General features: G+C 40.3%; 1 protein-coding gene across 1 annotated transcript in view; it reads right to left on the reverse strand.

Moving 5' to 3' along the window:
• Hat1 (histone acetyltransferase 1) overlaps positions 1-22,610 on the reverse strand; it is a 43,425-nt gene extending 20,815 nt beyond the window's left edge. The window contains exons 1-4 of the mRNA XM_021658999.2: positions 22,520-22,610; positions 21,101-21,205; positions 10,237-10,312; positions 6,373-6,493 (exon numbers count right to left, since the gene is read on the reverse strand). Coding sequence (XP_021514674.1) covers positions 6,373-6,493; positions 10,237-10,312; positions 21,101-21,205; positions 22,520-22,526 — 309 coding nt within the window. The 5' untranslated portion in view covers positions 22,527-22,610. The remainder of the gene's footprint in view (positions 1-6,372; positions 6,494-10,236; positions 10,313-21,100; positions 21,206-22,519) is intronic.
• Positions 22,611-24,391: the final 1,781 nt, after the last annotated feature.

The raw sequence follows: 24,391 nt of genomic DNA on the forward strand, positions 1-24,391 counted from the left end.
TGGCATTTGGACTGGGCTGCTGGTATCCAGACAACAAAGAGTGAGCTCACCCCAAGGAACTACTTCTAAAAAGGTCTACAACCCCCTTTTCCTATAAACCTCCTTTCTCCCCTACTTCTGGTCAGCAGGTTAGAAGGGAGGTAGAACCCTAAATAAAGTAGGTTTATTGAAAAATCTAAGCCTACAATCCCTAGGGCTTGTGGGCCAGCCAAACCAGCCTACTGCTGGGTTCTGTTTCTGCCCTCAGGGCGTCCAGACACTCTTCTGGGGCTGGACTGGAAGGAATGAAGCTTATCCGGATGGGTGAGTTGGCAGGACCTTGGTCTGGCAGTGAGAGGCGGAAAAAGCCTACTCTGTGACAGTTTTCAGTGAAACAGCTCTCCTTTATTGGGGGAGAGGGGATTTAAGGGCTATATAAACCTTGGGGAATTGGGTAGGGCTTTTCAGGGTGACTGGATATCATTGGCTGGGGCTGAGGTGCTGTGACTGCTTCATTTGCATGAAGAGGAATCCCAGGTGCTAGCTGAACATTTCTTTATAAGGAAATAGCAAGTTTTAACCTGAAACTTGGTCACCAGACCACATGACTACCTCAAGGGTGGTAGAGGTGGAGTTTACGTGCACAGAGCATGAACGCCCAAAACAGGAAAGGAGTGACCCTTACTACTGTTGGTCCCAATATGAGATTTTTGGGGTTTGGACACATCTCGACCTCACTCTTGCTTCAGGCCAGCTCCCCTGCCCCAAAGCCTACTTGGTAAGTTCCAAGCCAGTTAAGACCCTGCCTCAAAATCGAAAGAAAACAACAAAAGTTGACAGAGCCCAAGGAATAGCACCCGAGATCATCCTCTGGTCTCACACCTACATGCACACACATGCATGTGCACATACATGCATGTGCACACACACACACACAAAAGTATACAATACGCAAAAGCACAGCTAGGCCTAGTAGTACAGGCCTATAACCCTAGTTACTCAGATGACAGTTAAGAATCCCACCATAAAGGCCAGCCCAGGCTACATAATGAGATCAGGGTGAGCCAGGGCCACTTACTAAGACTGTCTCAAAAATAAAAGTAAACATCCAGGGTACAGCTCAGAGGTAAAGTGCTTGTCCAGTGCTTGCCCTAGACTTAATACTCAGCACTGCGACAGAAATTATTTTCCTATAGAAAGGTTAAAGGGTTCCAGGAAAAAAAAAAATTATGCTTTCATCTGTCAAATTTAATCGTTAGGAGACAAGAATAAAATATTTGAAAATTCATAGATAACACAACTTACCCATGCATCTCAATGTTCTTTACCAAATCTCTCCCAGAAATGCAAGTAGGAAAATGAACAAACTTAGTTCATATACTCCTTCATTAAAAAGCAATGAAATTACACCAAAGGGGGGGGGGGAAGGCAGAGGAATTAAAAAAACAAAAGACAAGCAAAGATGAGCAAATCAATGTCTGAATAATCAAGTATACTACCAATAGCTAATAGAGTGGTTTCCTGAGCATCATACCTGCGCTACAGAATTTTAGATACAACTGTGGAATTCAGCTTAAAAAAAAAAAAAAAAAAAAAAAGATGGTAAAAGATTAAGATCATGGGGGCAATGAGATGGCTCAGCAGGCAAGGGTGCCAGCTATCAAGCCAGACCCAGAACCCAACTCTTACAAGTTTTTCTCTGGCATCCACACATGGACTTTGACACACACATGCCCCCATACATATACATAAGCATGCAGATGCACACACACACACACACACACACAAATTTAATGTATTAGCAAAACTGCAATAAGCATTTTTAACTTTCTCGATCTGCTACTCGTGCCTTAAAAATGTGCTTGCTCAAAGACTCCTAGTAGCAGAGGCCACAGAGACTGAAAATGACACCATCTAACTGGACTAATCTCCTAGTAGAGGGAGAAGAACACCAACCCACCCACAAAAACTTCAACCCCAAATTGACCCTGACTACAAGATGTGCAAGGATAAAGATAGAGCATATAGAACAGAGATTGAGGGACTGTCCACCCAATGCCTGGCTCAACCAAAGACCCACCCTATGGGAGAATTCCAACCCCTGACATTGAACAATACTCTGATAAGCTTGCAGGAGCCTGTCAGAGTTCTCCTCTGAGAATCTCTACCTGGCAGCACCTCAAAAGAGATGCTGAGACTCTCGATAAATGCATTCTCAGTCGTTAATGTTAATAGGAATTGTAGAGTATGCATCTCTTAGATTGTAGAGATCTTCCTCCAGGACTGTGCCAAAGTGTTCAGGGATTGTTTGTCAGGAACAGAGTAGGTAATGGATCTCTGGTGAGTAAGAGACACCTTAGGCTTCCTACATTGTACAGAACTGCCTTCAACTATGAAGAATTATCCACAGTTTCATTATACATTTCTGTATTTTTTTAAAATCCTCAGTTTTACACACCATTCTTGTATATAAGAATATAAAAAGAATAAACATTAAAACAAAATCTTTACCTTTGCCAACACCCTCAACCCACCATTACAAAACTTTCATAAACTATCATGAAAATATCTAGAGATACTACCTGTTTTTATTTATTGTATATGCCTTTGTACTCTAAATATACATTTTATAACATTTTATTTTAATGTCACATTAAACTTTTGTTATTTTAAATATCTTTTTAAAAATGTGCTTGCTTTTTTTTTTTTTCTTGAGACAAGGTCTCACCATGTAACTCTAGCCAGGCAGGCCTTGAGAGACAGTTATATCTACCTGGAAGTATCATTATTTCTTAGGCAATTTTTTTTCTTCTATCCTTGTTCTCTCCCTCAACCATCACATCTACTTCAACCAGGGGAGCCAGTCCTGCCCCTTGCCAGCTGCAGCTAGCAGAGTGGTGCAGGCACAGGAGAACTGGCAGGCTGAATAACTTAGCTAGCATCCACAGCCCAGATCCAGGGCTTTTGGCCCATATAAACATCTACCCCATCTATGAATTCTTGTAGTATGTGATGGAGCATTAGGAAGCAAAGCTGCAAGATTCAGGACACAGGGAAACAACAGGATATCTGAGAGGAGTCTCGGTGAGGATCCAGTGTTGACAGTGTAGCAGAAGTCGAAGGATCCAATGAACATTTGCAAGTAAAGCTGTTTGGGCTGTGTGACACATTATGACACGATATAGCTTCCACAGCGAGATTTTGTTTGTTCCTTTGTTTTTATTCTTATTTTTTGTTTTTTCTTGGGGTTAGGTTGCAAGGGTAGAAGGCTGATATGGAGGGATGGGAAGTTAGTGGGATTGGGGTGCATAATGTGAAATTCAAGAGAATCAGTAAAAAGTTTTTTAAAAAATCTGGTTTTTAACTTCTGATCTTCCTACCACCCCCTCACTTCCAGGATGCTGAGATTATAAACATGCACACGTGCCAGCCCAAAATTAGCTTTTTAAAATGTGGCTTTGTTGTAGAACTGCTTAAAAACTATAACGACTAACTATTCTTGCCTCTTACCAATACCTTACCTTGGCACGGAAAATCCCAAGGCTCTGCATTATCTAGATTTGCCACTTTCTTCAACCATCCCAGCAAAAATTGTTTCTAACTCCCGCTGAGTTTATGCTTTGTTAATGGTAAAGTCTGTGAAGGGATACTTACTGCATCCCTGGCATTGAGAGCACAGGAGGCCAGGCTGGAGAAATGGCTCCAATGTTAAAAGGAGAGGACCTATGTTCGGTTTCCAGCACCCACAGTAGGTGGGCCACAACTCCAGCTGCAGGGGATCCAAAGCCCTCTTGTGGCCCCTTTCGGTACTCACATTCACATGCCATACCTGCTTACACACTACATAGCACACGTAATTAATGGAGGAAAAGAAACACAGGAAGCCCTGGGGGATGAACACTGTCATTACAAACTAAAACACAAGAGGCCAGTCCATTATGCCCATATCAAGTACCATTCTTTAAAAGCCAACAAGGGAAAGTGGAATCTTTCTTTAACTCTAAATAAATGATCTTTTCACAGTGAAGCAAATAAGTAACCCTACAAAAACACTATACAAGATTGACTGATTTCTTAGACTTAACATAGTACTTCTAAGTGGAAAACCCTGGTTTTCAGAAATGGAACAATTAGAAGTTAGTGCAAATAGATAGCTATTTTCACAACACACAATATTTGAAAGATTTATCAATACCTAAGTCAATAGTTCCTTTGGAAGAAATCAATTTAGCACTATCAGCTGCAACATTAAATCATTCACTCACATACACAGATACCTTAAGTAACTGTGAATTTTGTACTGCACATTAGCTGTATTTGAAATCAGAATACTTAGTATAAAATATTTGGATGCTGGAGAAATTAAACCACATCTAATAAGAAAAATCTATCAAAAACCTCTGTTTTAATAATTTAGATTTAGTTGCAAACATTCACTTATCACAACTATAGCATTATTCACAATCACCTTTCTATCAGCAAAATTTCAAAAGATACAAGCTATTAGATAAAACAAGTACTAAGTACAAATTACATATCATTAATCTGTCAAGCTTGATAATTTTAAATATGACTGAGAGAGAAGAAAAAAAAGTAGTATTCAAAATATTTATAAGACTAATATTGAACATGAGACTTTTTCTTTTTAAAAATTATTTTACTGCCGGGCACGGTGGTACACGCCTGTGATCCCAGCACTCAGTGAGGCATATCTCTATGAGTTCGAGGCCAGCCTGGTCTACAAAGTGAGTCCAGGACAGCCAAGACTACACACAAAGAAACCCTGTCTTGAAGAAAGAAAAAAAAAAAAAAACAAACAAAAAACACCATTCTCATTAACATCAAAATCCTCAAGTCTACACTAGTGTGGGGTTTGGTTTAAAAAAAAAGAAAAAAAAGAAAAAGAAACCCTGTCTTGAAAAACTTAAAAAAAAAAAACCAAAAAACAAAAAAAAAAACCTATTCTCTGTGTGGGTGTTTGCCTGCATTTATGTATGTATATCGTGTGTGCCTGGTCCTCACAGAGATCAGAAAAGGGTGTCAGATATCCTGGAACTACAGAATTATAGACCATTGTGCGCTACCTTGAGGGTGCTGGGAATGCAACCCTGATCATCTAGATAGCAGCCAGTGCTCTTAACTGTTAAGCCACAAGTCCAACCTAAGACTATTTCTTGTGAACTCTTTGAGCTGAAAGATATACCAGTTACTCTGCACTTACCATTCACAGTACATACATGTACGGAACATGGTTGACAGGCTACCAGTGATATAGTACAGCAGTATCTTCAGTTCTATGCTGTACCCCATACATCTATAAAACTACTATGTGCAGAGATGAGCTTCATTCACATTGTATCAAGGTGTGTCTCTGTTGACTGCTATTAATTGCTGAACCTGCAGTGAGCTAAATGCTAACAGATTCTGGTATTGTCATTGCTACTGAAGAATCTCTAGTCTCAATGTTGTGTAAAAATTACTCCCCAGTTATCTTTCATTGGTAATAAAGAAGCTGAAGAGCCTGTGACTGGGCAGAGCAGACAGTAGGCAGGACTTCTGGTCTTGGTGCGGGGTTGGGGAGTGGGAGTAATACAGGGAGAGAGAGAAAGTGCAGGAGGAGAGAGCAAGTTTTAATGCTTATTAGAAATATTATAGGGCTCTAACTCATCATTTGAGAATACAGCGGGCATAGAAAAGCTTTAATTCAACAATTACATGCCAATCAAAAACTTTTCTAAAACTAAGACTATTTCAGGCTTCTTTCATGCTATATATACATTATATATCATTTCATTAAACATACCAATATACTATTTTTATGTAGATTATTAAAGAGAAGCCTCTTACAATGATACTTTTTCAAAATTTTATTTGCATTGGTGTTCTTCCTCTATGTATGTCTGTGTGAGGGTGTTAGATCCCTTGAAACTGTAATTACAGACAGTTTTAAGCCACCATGGAGGTGCTAGGATTTAAACTCTCAGGTCCTTTGGAAGAGCAGCCAATGCTCTTAACCAATGAGCCATCTCTCCAGGCCCCCACAATGATACTTAACTGACAATTAAGAGCATAAAGATGGGGGAGAGAAAAACTTGTAATGCAATCAACAGGATTAAAAAAAAAAACAGAGTTAAAATATAAAGCCTTCAGAAAGTTGGCAACTTCCATGTCTACAATAAAAGCGAAAGTCAGTAAGTAACGCTCTGATCGTGGAGAAAGTTCACCCAGGAGATACACAGACTCAGGATCATGGTCACAGGCAAATACCTCCTACACCTGAAAGCCTGATTCTGAAGCTACAACATTTCTATTTCTCCTCCCTAGAACCGTAGCATTCAAGATCTCTTACTCAAGTAGTTCAGTTAGAATGTATGTACTTCTCTCTGTTCTTACCTCCACACAGTCAAAGTTCTCATCAACCTTGGATGCATACTCCACACGGAACATTGTTGACAGGCTGCCAGCGATATAGTACAGCAGGATCTTCAGACCCTTGTAACCAAAAGCAGTTTCACTGAGATGAAAAGCAAAAACAAAAAACCAGCCAAAATGAATTTTTGCCAAGTCATCAAAAACTATTAGCTATACACATACAAATTTAAAAAATTAAAATTGCCCATGAAATTAAACTATATTTACTTGTTTTAAAATTAAAGAAAATGAACATTCACAATAAAACTATACTCAGCTTTATGTAAAACAAAAAAAAAAAAAAAAAAAGAATCAGGCAGGCAGTGGTGACACATACCTTTAAGCCCAGAGTTCCTGAGGCAAATGCAAGTAGATCTGAGTTCTAGGCCAGCCTGGTCTACAGATCCGAGTTCCAGGGCAGCTAGCCAAGACTACACAGAAAAACTGTCTCAAAAAGAGAGAGACAGACAGAGAGAGGGAAAGAGTGGGAGAGACTATCCAGGAGCCTAACTCAGGACAGCTGTTTGGGTCAATGAGCATACTAAACAACTGGCACACTACACGCACTCACTAACTGCTAACGTTGCTACCACTGTTACTATGCCTCCTGCTGCCACTATTACTACCAGGCGTTTCGAATGACCCAAGTAGGCAAACAGGTAGCCTTGGGCAGTTCTTTCAGCTTACCATTTGCTTTCCTCACGAGCATCCATCACTATTCAAAGTAGCGAAAACACCCAACCTGATGGGAATTCCAGCTCTATTCTCTACTATCATTAAACACCACTATTCCCTTCCAGCTTACACAGAATCTTGGGGGAGGGAGACAAATTCTAAAATATCCGTATCAGATGAATCTATAGAGACAGAAAGGAGGTTACTGAATGCCTAGGATGGGAGTGCAAAGAGGGCTCTTTGCCAAGAGTAATAAAAACATTCTAAAACTGATTCAAAAAAATCTAAAATGGATGAAATTTATCTCAGTAAAGCCAGGCTTTATTTATATTTTGAAAATGGATTCTTTCATTTTTTAATGTTTTATTTTTAATCATATATATGTCTGTGTGTGCCTGTGAGTACAGTACCCCAAAAAGCCAAAAGACATTGGATGCCATTGAAGCTGGAGTTAGAGGTAGTTGTGAGTGAAGTAGAAGGAATAAAGCAAACTTCACAAACTGTCCTCTACCCTCCATTTATCCACCCAAACAAATAAAACAAGTTTTGTTTTGTAGAGCTACACAGTAAAATCCTGTCTCAAAAAACAAAAAATCTTTGAATTGACTAATATAAACAAAAGAATAATAGGAAGTTCTTCCTTCTGTTAGAATCCCATTTAATAAATGTAGAAGGCATTGAGTTAGAAATCCCCACCCTATCATATTAAAATACTGATTCGATAGGAATCATTAATGGATGCTACAACTAATGCAAGGACATCTTTAGTCTTTTTGTTTGTTTGTTTTGAGGGTTTGTTTCAGTTTCTTTCTCTATGTAGCATTGACTGTCCTAGAACTTACAATGTACTTCAAGCTAGCCTTGAACTCACAGAGATCCACCTGAGATCAAAGCATGCACCACTACACATGGCCAGACATCTTCAGTCTTCAGAGGATCTCTCCAAAGACTGCTTATAAATTACAAAAGAAAAATCTTCACCTGTATAGTGGAGAAATTTTCCAGACTCTTCTAAATTAACCAAGTTACTTCAACCAGCAATGGAACAAACTACATTATGGACCTCAGTGTAACATTAAAGATACAATACTACCTTGTTCATAGAATTGAAAAAACAGGCACTATCTGATTTTGTGAGAAACAAATCCAAACTGAGGATTCTGTAAAATGAATCTACACAAAGATGTCTATTATACAAAATAAAGGCTAAAAATCCATTTCATTGAAAGGAAAATGAGGAAATACAGCACCTAAATGCAATAAGATTCAAAACAGATTCAGAAGGAGGAGACTGTTACAAAAGTTACTGGAAGTTACACTGTATATTAGAAAACAGTACTATGTCAATGTTAAATAATCCTACCATGGTTATTCTTTTAGGAGATGCATACTAAATTTAGACTAAATCTCAAAATTCAGGATCAAGAGGATAGAGATGGGTCAATTGTTAAGTGCATACACTGCTCTTCCAGAGGACCCAAGTTCAGTTCCCAGAACCTACTTCAAGTCACTCATGAACACGTTCAACTCCAGCTGTAGGGATCAGATGACCTCTCTGTCCTCCATGAGCACTGCATTCATATGCACATACACATGATAAAAAATAACATATATGTATGCAATTTTATATGAACCCACACACCATACACATAATTAAAAATAACATATGTACACAATTTTTAAAAATTGAGATAAGGTCTCTCTATGTAGCTCTGCCTGTCCTGATACTCACTGTATAGACCAGGCTAGCCTTGAACTCAGAGATTTGCCTGTCTCTGCCCTGAATGCTGGGATTAAAAGGCATGTTCTGCTACCCCTGGCCCTAATCTTTTTAAAAGAATTCAGGATCAAACCTCAACCAACTTTCAAATGATTCAACAATAACAGAGTGATATATATTACAAGAAAAGTATTGAGGCAACTATGGCCAAGAATTAAATAATCTAGCTGGGCATTGTGGTGCATGCCTCTAATACTAACACTTTGGAGATCAAGGTAGGTGACTATGAGTACAAGGCCAGTCTCCACTACAGAGCAAGTCTGAGGACAATGTGGGCTACATGAGACTCAACAAACAAACAAACAACACAGTTTAAGAGCTTAATCCAAATAAAGAGAATAGTATCCATTATATTATTGGAATTTTTAAATCTGGAAAAAGAAAATAACTGACTACATTAACTATACATACGTACATATATATAGTAACTACCTAACTATACACACAAATGCACATGCACAAGCACACACATATGCACACTATGAAATCAAAGAATGTGCTGACTATGCCAGGACACATCTTTCAGGTTGTTTCTAGGGTCCGGGAAGATGGCTTACTGGATAAGAGCCCTTGCTGCACAAGCTTAGTGAGCTGAGTTTAAATCGCAGCACCCACATAAAAAGCCAGGCACCCATGCACCTGCGGTCACGGGTGCTGTGGGGAGTGGAGAAAGGACAATAGCTGGAGCTCGTAGCCACTGCCCTAGCTCCAGGTTTAGTTAGAGACCCTGTCTCAAAGGAATGAGATAGAACATGACACCAACATCCTCCTCTACTTTCTAGGCACTATTATACACACACACACACACACACTTCTTGAATTGCTTATTTAAATACTGAGTGGAACTTTCTAAATTTCAGGGGGTCTGCTATAAAGTAGTATGATAAGAGGTAAGCAAAACTAAAAAACAGTAATGATAAATATGAACTCCAGATTGTCTGAATCTGAACTCCAGCCACTTACATGTCCTTAGGCAACTGTTCAATTCCACCAATGCACAAAGTAGCAAGTACAATGGTTAATACTGCAGTGAGAATTAAAATATATATGTCTGCAGTAGTAAACAGGGGGTATTACAGGTCTATAGCTGTATCCCTGTTTCTTCCAAGGGAAAAGCCTTTATACAATTACTCACTTTGGGTTTTCCTGATTGGAAAGAAAAAAAAAACAAAAAAAAAAAAAACAAGCACAAAACAAAACTAAAGCAGTAGGTATTACATACAAAGTGGCATTCAATGTATAAACTATTACTCTAATATACATTTTAAGATAACTACATGAAAAATAAGAGCAAAAATAAATAATAGAGTCTGTCTTTCAAATCCTAAAAGAAAAACTTGTTTTTTATTTTTGTTCTTCTGCCATATTAATTTGACAAATGTGTTACTTACTCATCCCCAAATAGCTGATGGGTATATTCAGGAAAGAAAGTTCTAATATCATTCTCAAGATCTTCAGGAAAACGAACTGTTCAAAAGAATAAAATATACAGATATTAAAGGTGACAGACATTTCTATTTCAAGAATTCCACTACAGCTAAGATAATGCCAAAATTTTTCTTACTTAAAATGTTTCTTCTCCTTATATGATTATACTAAATTTTCATAAGATGATAAATCCTGAAAAGTAGACTATACTAAAGCTTCAGCATCAAACCTTACTCTAAAATTGAGAAACTCAGTATGACAAAGGCATGTGATTTAGTTTTTACTTTTCTGTATTTTATACAGAATGAAAGGAGAAAACAAACCCAAGGATACTTTGAGATAAGAAAAACTGCACTGTGTAGGAAATAAAAACAATACTATACAAACAAAAACAACCTGAGTTGGAGGATGTCTCTAACCCACCATCTTTGAGAGAGAGATGTTATCATGGTGTCTGTGTGGTCAGAGGACAACTAACTATGCAGTTGGTTCTCTCCTTCCACTATTTTCTTTTGCTGTTTTTTGTTTGTTTTGTGTTGTTGTTTTCGAGACAGGGTTTCTGTTTAGCCTTGGCTGTTCTGGACTCGCTTTGTAGACCATGCTGGCCTTGAACTCAAAAAGATCTGCCTGCCTCTGAGTCCCTGAATGCTGGAATTAAAGGCTTGCACCACAACTGCTTCGCCTTCCACTCTTTATCTGACTTGTAATGACTATACCTGTTTCTAAACATGTAGCTCCTTTACTTTATAGTACACAAAAGCATTTCTGTAATTTTTAGAGAAAATGCAGAAAAGGTAAAGTTTATCCTATCTTATTTTAGGCACAGAAAAATTAAACTGGGAATGGTGGCACATCTCCAGTAATCCTAACACTTGAGAGATGGAGGCAGGAGGGTTAGGAGTTCAAGGCTAGACCAGGATACCTATTGAGTTCCAGGACAGTCTACATGTGCCCCTCCAAAAATTAAGGAATTATCAAAATGTGAATTTAATCGACTTTTAAAATTTAATGACTATGGAGTTTGAATGAGAATGGCCACATGGGATCATATATTTCAATACTTGATTCCCTAGTGGGTAGAAACATTTTAGAAGAGTTAGGAGGAGTGGCTTGGCTGTGTGCTCACTGGAGGTGAGCTGTGACGTCGAAGAAGCGCTCTCTTGGCTGCTACCTTTTAGGTACGGTATAAATAAGCTCTTAGCTACTGCTCCAGTGCCATGCCTGCCTGCTACCACCATGAAACTATAAGCAAGCCTCCAATTAAGTGTGTTCTTTTATAAGTTGCCTTGGTTGATAGTTTCCCAATTATGTAGTCTACTTCCCTTGTGGACTACGTAAGTAATTTTCTGCCACTATAAAGGACCACACCATACATTCCTCTATAGGCATTTTGGCTATCCACACACACTGAGTGACAAAGTGCCCCCCTACAGTGAATATACATGGTCTGGCCTAGGGCCAAACCTTTTTCTGTCTCTTGATAGCTGCCTTTTAATAATCTAATATATAGTGCCAAAACCTGGGATAGTAAACCTAAGGATTAGTAAATCAGAGTCTACTCAAGCCCACAGGGAGCAGGCCAGGTAGAACTGCTCTTTTCTCTCTGGCAGCCTTTTCACTTCATCTCCACCTTTCTCTCTCACCTTGATATATTCTGACCTAGGTGGGGAGCCATGCTGCGTTCAACCAAAACAAACACACAACATTGCAAAACACTGGGTCAGGGTAATCATGAACCTAATTCGGGGGCCCCTTAGTTAGGATCTGGGATTCACAGGAACTTACTTCACGGAAGCTTTCAGTCAAAGGCTTTCCACCAACTGGAAGAAAGTGTAGCTGATAATTCTGAAGTCTCAATCTGCCTACCTCTCAATCAGCCAAGAGCTGACAACCTTCCACTGGCCTGCAGCAGCTTAACCCTAGAACCGTATAGGCTATTGACACCCCTTACATTCCAGGTGCATTTGGTCACTTCCAACCTTGGAGGATTCTCTGAGCAACTGGACATTGGAACCCTATCTGCACCCTGGTCCTGAGTCCAACCATGGGTTCCAAATTTTCTGTACCAAGAAATTCCTTTGCCAGTTTGAGGGCTAGCTTAAAGGAGCTCCAATTAGAATTAAAACCTTTCAGTGCAAATCTGGCTTCAATAAGCGCTGGATAAATGGCAATTTGGAAATTTTGATTACCTAAGCTAATTTAGATAACTCCCTAAGATGGAATGGTAGCTTGGTTCAAGGCTCCTCCCCCATATAACTCACAGTTCACTTTAATCTTTCTCAAGGCTCCAGCTCATAACCACACACAGAGCCAGAATGCCTGACACTGATCTACTGGCACCCCAAACTTACATCTTCACAGAACTCTTGCCTTATGCTTTTGGCCTACTTGTAGCTTTAACAGCTGAGAGATAAAAGCACTTCAGGTTGTATCCCGTCTGCAGACACACACAAACTCGTTCTGCACATAGAGCACTGGATTCAGCCCACAGTAATTCAGATGTCTTTTGGGTATGGAAAATATTGAAAAATTGTTTCAGACTGTTCTCTTCTGAAAAGACGGGATCTAGATTTGGATTTTGGCCCATCTGCCCCAGACCCAGGCATTTTGTTTAAAAATTTCCTCCAAAGTCTCTTGTCCTGAGTCAGAAAAGCCACCTCACTCTGTGACAGGGAAAAGAGAAAAACACAACAGCTCACAAAAAGACACTTTTAGATTGAGAACAACTAAGAAGTAAACTATTTTCTATAAAAGTTACAACTCACAAGGTGTATCATTCTTAATTATCAACCACCGTTTTGTTGGTTTTATTCATTATGTTTAAAGCTTTTGTTGAAATATTTTTACTATTTTAGAATTTGTAAGTTCACTGAGTGTGAGTTTTAAAAACTGTATAATTTTAATTTGCTACAACAGGGGCCTGGAGAGATGGCTCAGAGGTTAAGAGCACTGTCTGCTCTTCCAAAGGTCCTGAGTTCAATTCCCAGCAACCACATGGTGGCTCACAACCATCTCTAATGACACCTGATACCCTCTTCTGGTGTGCAGGCACACACACAGGCAAAATATTTAATTAAAAAAAAATTGCTACAACATACCATGTATGTAACTTGGATTTAATATTAGTTTAGAAGTGTCTGATGGCCTCATCTTTGAGTACCATGTGGCTGATACCACAAGGAATAAATAACAACAATGTGACTCAGTCACCACCTTCTCTAAGGTTAAAAATAGGGCATGCCAGGCTGGAGAGATGGCTCAGAGGTTAAGAGCACTGACTGCTCCTCCAGAGGTCCTGAGTTCAATTCCCAGCAACCACATGGTGGCTTATAACCATCTATAATGAGATCTGGTGCCCTCTTCTGGCATGCAGGTGTACATGCAGGCACAACATTGTATACATAATAAAGAAATAAATATTTAAAAAAAAAAATAGGGCATGCCATATGACTTCACCGCCATCTTGGTTAAGATGACCAGGTGGTATAAATCAACTAAGGCAGTACCTATAAAAGAACCAGACCCAGTGAGCCCTGTGCTTATCCTTGTAGCTCCCTTTTATTAGACTAAGGAAGCATCACCAGGCTTCAAAGATGGTTTGTTTTGAAATGGGGTCATAAGAAGAAAAAACAAACAAACAACCTGGCATTTTGTACAGTTACTTATTAAAGGATCAGAAAAATGAAGTTCCCAGTCTCTCTGTGGACTGTACTTATGGTTTAAAGTTTATTTTGATACTAAAGGACCAAATATTTTTAAGACTCAAACTTGTTGTTGTTTATTCAAGACAGGGTTTCTCTGTGTAGCCCTGGCTGTCCTGGACTTGCTTTTTAGACCAGGCTGGCCTCAAACTCACAGAGATCCACCTACCTCTACCTCCTCGAGCACTGGTATTACAGGCATTTGTCACCTTTCCCGGCTAAGACTCAAACTTAATTATAAAATGTACCAACTTGTCATAAACTGTTAAAGATAATTAAGATGTACAAGTTAATGGTCAATCACCTTATAAATGACTGAATTATTTAATGTGCTCAGAATTATGTTTGCAATCATGGAATGTACAAATGTGATTTATTTATAAAGACAAACTTGGAAGGAGAAACCAACTTTTTATTTTCCATCTTTTATCTCCCCTCATACAGTATTCTGTATATGTTGTCAAAGTTAAGCCTGAACAAGTCAAAACAAGTTTAAACTTAAGTTTATTTAATGTAAATTAATAATCAAAATCAGGTATAATTTTAAAAATCAGTTATAAAAGATTGAATGATTGAGTAAAATGGGTTATATTTACAATATGTTTATATGGCAGGAATAGCTCCTTTGGATAGAGCACTATCCCAGAGTTAAGTTGTAGGCTAGCCTCCTTACAAACGTAGGATGCATGGGAAATAAGGCCTACCAGAAGTCTGCCACTTCTGCCTCCAGCTACACAGGCTTGACCAGCCAGGGTTATATAGGCCAAACAAGAAAAAAAAAAAAAAAAAAAAAAAACACTCCTTATGTAAAGATGAATTACTGCTCATGTCTCACATGACAGGGGGATGGATTCTTGCCTAATGGAGGATCTCAGGATCTATACCCACATCAAATGTCTCAAACAGAGGGGCAAGTAGCAATTACTCTGCCCCCAAAGTCTCTGGAACTCCCATATGAGGATGCTGTGAACAGGAAAACCTTGTATATGTAAGCCTATCGCCTGACTGGGAGGAAGCCTGCATGCTAGTTTAGTTGGTCATGGCCTTTACCCTGGCATTCAATTCTTCCTTTTAACAAAAGCTAATTCCAGGGTCCATACCCTAGCCATCCATGTTCCCTTATTAAAGGAGGATGTCAGATATTGTCATCAAACTCACAGCTTTGAAAAATTATTCAGAATATCTAAGCAGTGTCTTTTATAGTTTTGTATCTATAGAGTCAACAAATAATTCTATTAAGTGATATTCCTAGCTTTTATAGTCTTCAGGAGATGACTTAGATGAAAGAAAGTCCCTCCAACTGGAGCTCACCTGTGGTGCTCTGAGAATATAATATAGCTTCTACCCAGATAAAGAGCTCCAAAGCCAGTGACTGCACTCTACCTTAGAGTCTCCAAGAAGTATACAGGCTTTAGCAATGATGCTTGTTGATATTTTCTAAGAAGTTCCAAAAGCCAATGTTTGTTAAATATTAGCTTATTTAATTTTGTTATCTTGTTTTATAGATTATGCCTCTAAACAACCAACCTATTTTTAAACAGAATGATGTTAAGAAATATACTTACTGCTGTCAGTGGTGACCACAGAAGGAGTAAAGAGCTGCCCTTAGCCTTCTTTGTTAATTCAGTCTATGAAGTAAAGTTTATTACAGATTTGACATGACTGACAGCTTTTCATCTTTCATTTGTTGGTTGAGTATATAGAATGAAAAGAAAAATTTTAAAAGGAGCCAGCACTATGGCACATGGCTGTGATCCCAGCACTCAGGAAGGCAGAGGCAGGAGGATTTCTGTGGGTTCAGACCAGTCTGGTCTACAAAATAAAGTCCAGGACAGCCAAGGCTATAGAGAGAAACCCTGTCTCAAAATAGAAAACAAACAAGCAAACAAAAACAAAACAAAAAATGTATGGTGTTTTCAAATAGTAGATATGATCACTTAAGGTAATAATTCCAAATTTCTAAAAACTTTACCTTATCAAATTGTTTCCTAGGTCAAGAGGCAGAGCAATGGGCTGGAGACATGGCTCAGAGGTTAAGAGGACTAGCTGTTCTTCCAGAGGTCCTGAGTTCAATTCCCAGCACCCACATGGTGGCTCCCAACCATCTCTAGTGCGATCTGATGCCCTCTTCTGGTATGGAGGCATGCATGTGTGTAGAACACTATATATAATAAATAAATAAAAATTTTAAAAAAAAAGAGGCAGAGCAAGCAACCAGTTGACAGGAAGTAAACATAGGATTATTAAGAAAAAACCATAGAGAATAAGAGGGAGGATGGATAAAGAGGAGGATGGATAAAGAGACGCACAGGAAGTAGAGGGGAGAGGCATTCAGTTTGAAGGGTTTGTTTTAAAACGTATAGGAGACAGGTGTGGGGAGGAGGCATTCTTTCTGGGATAGCGGCTAAGGAGGAAGGTCAGCTGGGTACTTTTTCTGCCTCTGAGCTAGCAGGCATCTGGCTCCTGGGTCTTCACTGGTAAAATCCAATGATTGAGATTTTGTTAAAAACAACACACTTCCTAAACTATAACAAACCAACAATCCCACCTCTGGGCATAAAACCAAAATAATCCAAAGCTAGTTTTTTGCAGAGATATCCACACAACTATATTCATTCACAATAGCTGAAAGGTGGGAGCAGCCCAAAGTCTATCAATGGATGCCTGGACATACAAAGAATGGATGGATGGACACACACAGACACATACACACAAATGCTATTAACTCATCTTTAAAAGAAAAAAATTATGTCATACGCTACAATGTGAATGAAACCTGGGTAATGTTAAATGAAAAAACTAGTAACATGAAGCAAATACTGTATGATTTCACTTATTTGAAGTATCTCAGACAAATTCTAGGAACAGAAAATAAAAAGATGGTGGCTATAGTCTAGGAGAAATAGGTATTTAATATGCAAACTGTCTTAGTTTGGGTTTTATTTATTGCTGTGAAGAGACACCATGACCAAGGCAACTCTTATAAAGGAAAATATTTAATTGGGGCTGGCTTATAGTTTCAGAGGTTTAGTCCATTATCGTGGTAGGAAGCATTGTTCCCTAGAGCTTTAGCACAGGAGACCTCAAAGCCCACTGGCAACACACTTCCTCCAGCAAGGCCACACCTCCTAATAGTGCCACTCCCTATGGGCCTGTGGAGGCCAATTATAGTCCGCCTCCATAGACTTATAACTAAACAGTTACCATCATGGTGGGAGACATGGCCACGTGCAGGCAGACAAGATACTGGAGATGGAGCTGCGAGTTCTATATCTTGATCTGCTGGCGGCAGGAGACTGCCACACTGGGTGTAGCTTGAGCATGGGTGACATCAAAGCCCACTCACACAGTGACACGATTCCTTCAACAAGGCCACACCTACCCCAGCAAGGCCACACCTAATAATGCCATTCCCTACAGACCAACCACCAAACACATTAAGTCTATGGCGGCTGTTCCTACTCAAACCACCACACAGTTTCAGTTTTATAAGATGAACAAGTTCCGGAGATCCAACTATACCCGTAAAAATGGTGATGGCCAAATGCTTTTGTACACTAATGCACAGCTTAGTCTCAACTCTCCAGGAGGCTGATGCAGAAGGATCACTTGAACCTCTAAGAGTTGAGATTAAGCCAGGGTTTCATCTCAAAAGACAACAAAATTTTAAGATAGATTTTATACTACATACTTTTCACACATGTGGAGAAGCAGTTAATGCACAGATAACATAAACATGATAAAAAAAAAAAAAGGAATGAGTTATGGTAGTGGATACCTGTAGCTGCAGCACTTGAGAAGTGGAGGTAGAGGGTATCTAAGGCCATCCTCAGCCACCAGAGACCCAATCTCAGAAAGTAACGAACAAGAAATTATGTTAACCATGAAAAGAAGTTGTAACAACAACAAAATGTTGGTGATAGTATGGGTACTTTGTGGGAGGCAAGGTCAGTAGCTACTAAAGGATAGTATGTTCCATTCCCTTTCATCTGCCTTCAGCTCTCTATGCAGCTGAGGCTGACTTTCAACTCCTGATTCTCCTACCTCCATGTCCCAAGTGTTGGGATTACAGGTATACATGTAAAGCATAAAAATTAATAGCAAAAGAAAAGCAACTCAAGGATCTCCCAGAAGGAAATACTTGACTCATAACATAGCCATGTGGATGTAAGTTAAGAGACAGAGCGCTATGTGAGGAAAGGGAGCAATCTTCTGCATTCTATTGTGTGTTTGGGAATGCTATGTGACTGCAGACAGGCACATGCATCATGTATATTTGTGTGGAGGTCAGAGGATGACTTCCAGAGTCAGTTCTCCCCTTCCACTGTGGGTTCCATAGAGCAAACTCAGATCATTAGACTTTTGAGACAACCTCTTTGAGCCAACCCACAAGGCACTTCAAGATATTTTTAAGGGGGTGCAGGAGATGGCACTTGCTCTGCAAACATCAAGACCAGAGTTCCCATCTCCAACACCCACATAAAATTGCTGAACATGGCTATGCATGTCTGTAAATCTTAGCACTGGGTAGCAGAAACATGTGGATCCCCAGAGTTCACTGTTCTGCCATCCTAGCAGAAACTGCCGGCTTCTAGTTCAGAGCCTCTGGGTCAAGGAAATACAGTGGAAAGTGATAGAAGAAGAGGGCCGATGTCCTCAACTGGCTTCTGCATGTGTTGCACACACCCTCAAACATATGTGTATACAGCACACATGGATATTTTCAAACTGCAGAGAAAGCAGCCTAAACAGCAGAAGGCTAGTTTTAGAAAAATAACATATGCACTGTTGGTATAATATTCTTGTGGAATGTATACAATTTACTCTTGTTCATTCAAATGCTGATTTCTTTACCCCACTATCTGGTTTCAATCTGGACATTGCACTGTGATGCTTATTCTGCATCACCTATCTCAAGTTTGTATAAACATGCCATCATTTGTTCTCTATATTGTCAATTAAACAACCAGCCAATGCTATGCAATGGAGAGAATAGGATGGGAATTCCTGGTCCAGAGGGGTGGAGTAAGAAGTTAGTGGGGGGGGGGGGGCTGGAGAGATGGCTCAGAGGATAAGAGCACTGATTGCTCTTCCCAAAGGTCTTGAGTTCAATTCCCAGCAACCACATGGTGGCTCACAACCATCTAAACATGAAATCTGGTTCCCTCTTCTGGCGTGCAGGTGTACATGCTAACACACAATGCATGAGTAATAAATAAATAAATAAGTAAATAAATAAATAAAGAAGTTAGTGGGAGAAGTAGGGGAGAGCAGAGTCCCCAGGACAGGACTTGGAACCACGAGGAGAAATGAATCGGACCTAAGATATGACTAAAAGCAAGTAAATGCTGGGAATTATGAATGGGAGGAAGCTATGCAGTCTTGGAGGTTTAGGATGGAGTAATCATTGCCCAGCATTGTGCTCTAGGTTAATTAAGTAAATCCTAGTCTCTGTGTGGTGATTTGGGTATACGGCTGGTTTAGGAATAACCACTGTTTAACTAAAACACAAATCAATAAATATTAATAACCCACAACAATGCACAAAAAAAAAAAAAACACAATTTGGAATAGGAGTCTCCATGTCATGAGGGTTCAGTAAGCTATTACTTTCTCTGTCAATTTCATTGTATTTGTTATATTGGTTATGGTTCATTTCTAGAGCTGTAATAAAACACGGACTAAAAGTAGGAGAAGAAAGGCTTTATTTGGCTTATGGTTTTAGGTCTATCACTGAGGACATCAGGGCAGTAACTCAAAGATAGGCCTGCATTAATGCTAACCAGGGCCTCAGCCAAGAAAGGATAGGAGAAACTGTGGGGGATGTGGCTTGACAGCTAGCCCATGCTCATCCTCACATAGCTTCCTTATATGGCCTAGAATTAAGCCAAACAATCAAGACAATACCCCATAGGCATACCCACAGGCCAATCTGATCTAGGCAAATCCTTAAATTGAGGATCCCTTCTTAGGTGATGCTAGGCTCTATCAACTTGACAGCTTGAACTAAGGCAATGTTATTTTCAATAAGGATAGCAGCTAAAAAAAAAATAAATAAAAAATAAATAAAAAAAGAATAGAAGCTAGCAATTACTATAAGTTTTCTACATGTCAACTGTATTTGCACTGAACTTAAAAACTAAAGTTGAGTACTAGTAACTACATTTTAGAGAGAAGGACACAAAGGTATGAAAAACAAAGTATCCAGGATTCACAAACATATATTTATTTTTTTCTACTTAAGCACACTATTTTAACAAACTTAGATCTGCCACAAACTAATTTTGAAACATTTCTATTGTACACAAAAAGAAATTCCAAGCCAGGCAGTGGTGGCACTGCCTTTAATCTCAGCACTCAGGAGGCAGAGGCAGGTGGATCTTCGTGAATTCCAGGCCAGCCTGGTCTACAGAGCAAGTTCCAGGACAGTCAAGGCTATACAGAGAAACCCTGTCTCGAAAAACTAAAACTAAAACTAAAACCAAAACCAAAAAGAAAGAAAAAAAAAATGCCTATTCTCTGTTTCTACACTTAGCCTAGGATAATGGTTCTTTACTGTCTGTCCTTACAGGTGTCTTTGCTAAACATTTCAAACAAATGGAGTCATACACTCTGGTGGCTTTGCCTGACTTCTTTTACTTAGCATGTTTTTGAGGTTTCTCCACATAAGTATTCATGTGTTTTTTACATGAATGTTTTCATAGCACTGAACAAACACCTAATAGAACTGATAGTTCATGTAGCTAATTTATATATTTGTTTTTTTAAAGATCTATTAAAGTTGTCATATCAGTTTAGATGCCCACCAGCAATACCTGACTTTTTTCCACATCCTAACCAACACCTGTTATTATTTATCATTTTCAAAAACAAAAAGTACTTTTAAGAAGCTGAGATCACATATACCTGTGACTTTCTGCCACAATATCTTTACCATGTGTTAAACTGCCATCTTTCACCTACCTACAGCATAACTCAAGACTGAATAGTCTCAATATTCAACAAACGCATAAAATACCAATTACATAATCATTCTTAACATTAAATTTTATTTCAAAATTTAAAAGACTATGTTACATATACATTCAGTCTCACACATAAAATCATTCTGCAATGACAAACATACCTAATTTCAGTTCGATTGCCGTGTTGGTATTACATTTGTACTCAGCTAGTTTCTTCTCCACTGCACTCTTATATTCTACCAGAAATTTCTCCATTGCGCCAAATCCTAGAAGAGGTTTTGAAAAGGTTGGTTGTAATTTAAATACCTTACAAGCATGATTTTTATTAGAAGTGAGATAAGGATAAGATGGAAAACATAACTACAATACAGATCACTGTCCATGAACCCGTCAATAAATGTTCTATGTATGAATGCCTCATAAAACAGAAAGAAAAAGAAAACCACTTCTGAGACAGGCATGTAATTCCATCATTCAGGAGGCTGAGGCAAGACTAAGGTGGAGGCCAGCCTACCCTGCATAATGAGATTATAGAACTTCTAGGAATTTCTAAGTTGTAGAAATTACTTGTATGTATGTACTGCATTAACCCCAATTCTCATTCAGTAACTAAGGAAGATGCTTAATTGAAGAGCACCAAACTCGGAAGTGGTGGGGCTCAGATGTGAATTCTGATGTAGTTCTCATTATATACTAACTCTTTTATGGCACCAGAGTACTCCAATATCCTACCTGACAGCTCCGCCCTAGTAGAACAATCCTTTCTTAAACATGGGCAAACTTCAAACTACACAGTTTGTTAATCCAGGCACTCTATAAAAGTGGAGTGTTTAAAATGAAGTGATACGAATGTGAAGGCACTGGGATGGAAATGACTTCAAAAGCTAACTGTAAAAAAAAAAAACACACACACCAAAACGGCCTCAATACAAGCCCGGGGTAATGGGAATTCAAACGTCCTTAAATGTTCACGGCTAGATCTCTCAAATGAATAAAGCACAAGAGAATTCTACTACATACAGTACAGAAGCCCCACTCGAAAAGAGAACTTTGGCAGTGTAGAAACGTCTTCCTCAAAGGAAATCTAAACATGATTTCAGGAATCCTGAAGGGGAAAGAGAGCCAGAGCGTGCCCTGAACCTAGAGCAAGGCGGCACCGCGCTCGCTCAGATGTTGGCGGTGGGGAAGGTGGGCTGGGTCCCGGCGGGGAACAGCTGGCGGGAACTGGACCCGAAGGACTACATTAGGGCAGCAGCGAGCCAGGGGAACGGACGGGAAACAGGCCCCGAGGCGGACCGCGCTTTACCAGGCGAAATCGCGCGCTGCCCCGGGCTCGCCGGCCCTTCCCGGGGCCCCGGGGCGAACGGGAGGCGCGGGGCGCGAGCAGTGGGGGCGGCGGCGCCGAGCGCGGCCCACCGGGAGCCAGCCGCCGACCCTCAGTGTCTCTCGGAAGGGAGACGGCCTTCTGGAACCTCGGCTGGAACTCGAAAGTTCCAGGCGGCCGCTGTCACCGCCGCCTCAACGTTCTTCCCCAGAACCACCTGCCTCCTCCCCTCGCTAAACTTTTCCCGGGAACTTACCCGCCATTTCCGAGCTGTGAGCGCCCGCGGCTGAGGAAGGACAAATCAACCCGCGCGCTCCCGGGCCGGAAGTGACCGCGACGCTGACGTATTTCCCCCGCCCATCCCCGGCGAGGCACGAGCCAATGAGGAGAGGAGGTTCCGGGCGCGCGGCGGCGGAAGTGCCTCGGAAGGCGGGGCTAACACCGTGAGAAGGCGCGAGCGGTTGCCTAGCCACCGCTACTGCGGATGCCCGCTCCACCGCTGGTGGTCAGCGCTTGCTGGCGGTCAGCGCTTGCTGGCGGCCGGTGACTCCCAGAGGTTAACGTGAATCCGCAGATAGCTGAAGGCAGCCTTTTCCTCCCACCCTCCCAGGGGGTGAAAATCCTTCCCTTTGTCCCGAACGCAAGTTTTTAAGTGGGGGTTTCAACTTTGTACTTGATTCTACTTTGCCGTAACCCATTTTCAGTGGTTTTTCGCTGTGAATTTTATTCGTGTTTTGTATCTCTGTATCCACCTCAGAATCACCCTTCTGCTAGCCAAAATGCTCCGCCACTAACCCATTATAAACTCCTTTTATGCTTTCAGTATGATAAACGGTGCTGTATTAACTCAGGGACCCAAGATGGAAGACTCCCAGAACTTGTGCTCTGGATCACCCCCTGCATACACAACTAATAAAAGTAAAATTTCGAAAAATACCTGCTTTGGCTTTTGAGTTTTGTAGACCACCATTTAGCTCACCAAAATGATTACACCACCTCAAGTGGCCTGATTTAGTTGGGCTTGTCTGAGGTCCTCGTGCCCAAAAACAAGGTGGACAGCAACCTCAAAGTTCTCTTTTGGTGTGGGGAGCCAAGGAAGCCTTGAGCGAATATGTAAAAATCCTGCGTGAAATATGTGTTGGTGACATTGACATGGCTATGTCAAGGACCAAGGCCTTGGACGATAGGTGACTGGCAAAGCCTCCCACCCCTATTAGACTAGCTAAACCCTCCTTACTGTGCTATATACATAGCAAACACAGTGAGGGTCCGGGTTGTGTGCAGTAGGAGCTGATGTCACTGTCAGAGTAGACACAGCCCACCTGATCCCAGCTTTTGTGTCTCTGTGTCCTTTCTTGGTTCTCTCTTTTTGTGTGTTTCGTTGGTTGTTTTTTGTTTTGTTTTTGAGACAGGGTTTCTCTGTGCAGCCTTGGCTGTTCTGAACGCCCTTTGTAGACAGGATGACCTGGAATTCACAGTGCTCCACCTGCTTCTGCCTCCCTGAGTGCTGGCATCAAAGGCGTGAGCCACTGCACCCTGCTCTTTCTTCATTCTCTCTATGCCTCTAGTCTGGTTTCTAGGACCAAGGCATGCTGGAGTAGCATTTTGACCTTCCCACTCATGTGCATCTATACCAGAACCAGACCCTATAGGAGAGGATGACCTTTAAGGAGAGGGAGACAAAATTTTTTATCAGTTACTTAAGGAATAAGACTAAAGAGGGAAAATTGTGACTAAAACTTGGTTTAAAACTGTAGTTTAAAAAAAATTACTACTAACACTATAAGGGTCAGGGGAGTGAGTTATGACATTCTCCCTGAGATCTGTCACTTCATTGTTTAGGATTTGGTTTTGAGATGAGGTTTCATGTGGGCCAGGCCTGCCTCAAATTCAGTATATAAAAGATGATGACATGAACTCCTGATTCTTCTTCCTCTATCTCCCAGAAGAGGACTGGGGTGAGAGTCAAATGCCACCAGGCCTATCTTAAAATCTGTCATTTTAATGAACCACCTTCTAAGGCAACTTCTTTATAACCTATGTAGTCATATAACAGTGTACAAGATTTTTTTTAATGTCTCATAACAAGGTTTTGTTTTAAGATATTTTTGTCTTGTTTTTTAGAGAC

This window comes from Meriones unguiculatus, chromosome 8 (assembly GCF_030254825.1).
Source record: "Meriones unguiculatus strain TT.TT164.6M chromosome 8, Bangor_MerUng_6.1, whole genome shotgun sequence".
NCBI classification, from domain to species: domain Eukaryota; kingdom Metazoa; phylum Chordata; class Mammalia; order Rodentia; family Muridae; genus Meriones; species Meriones unguiculatus.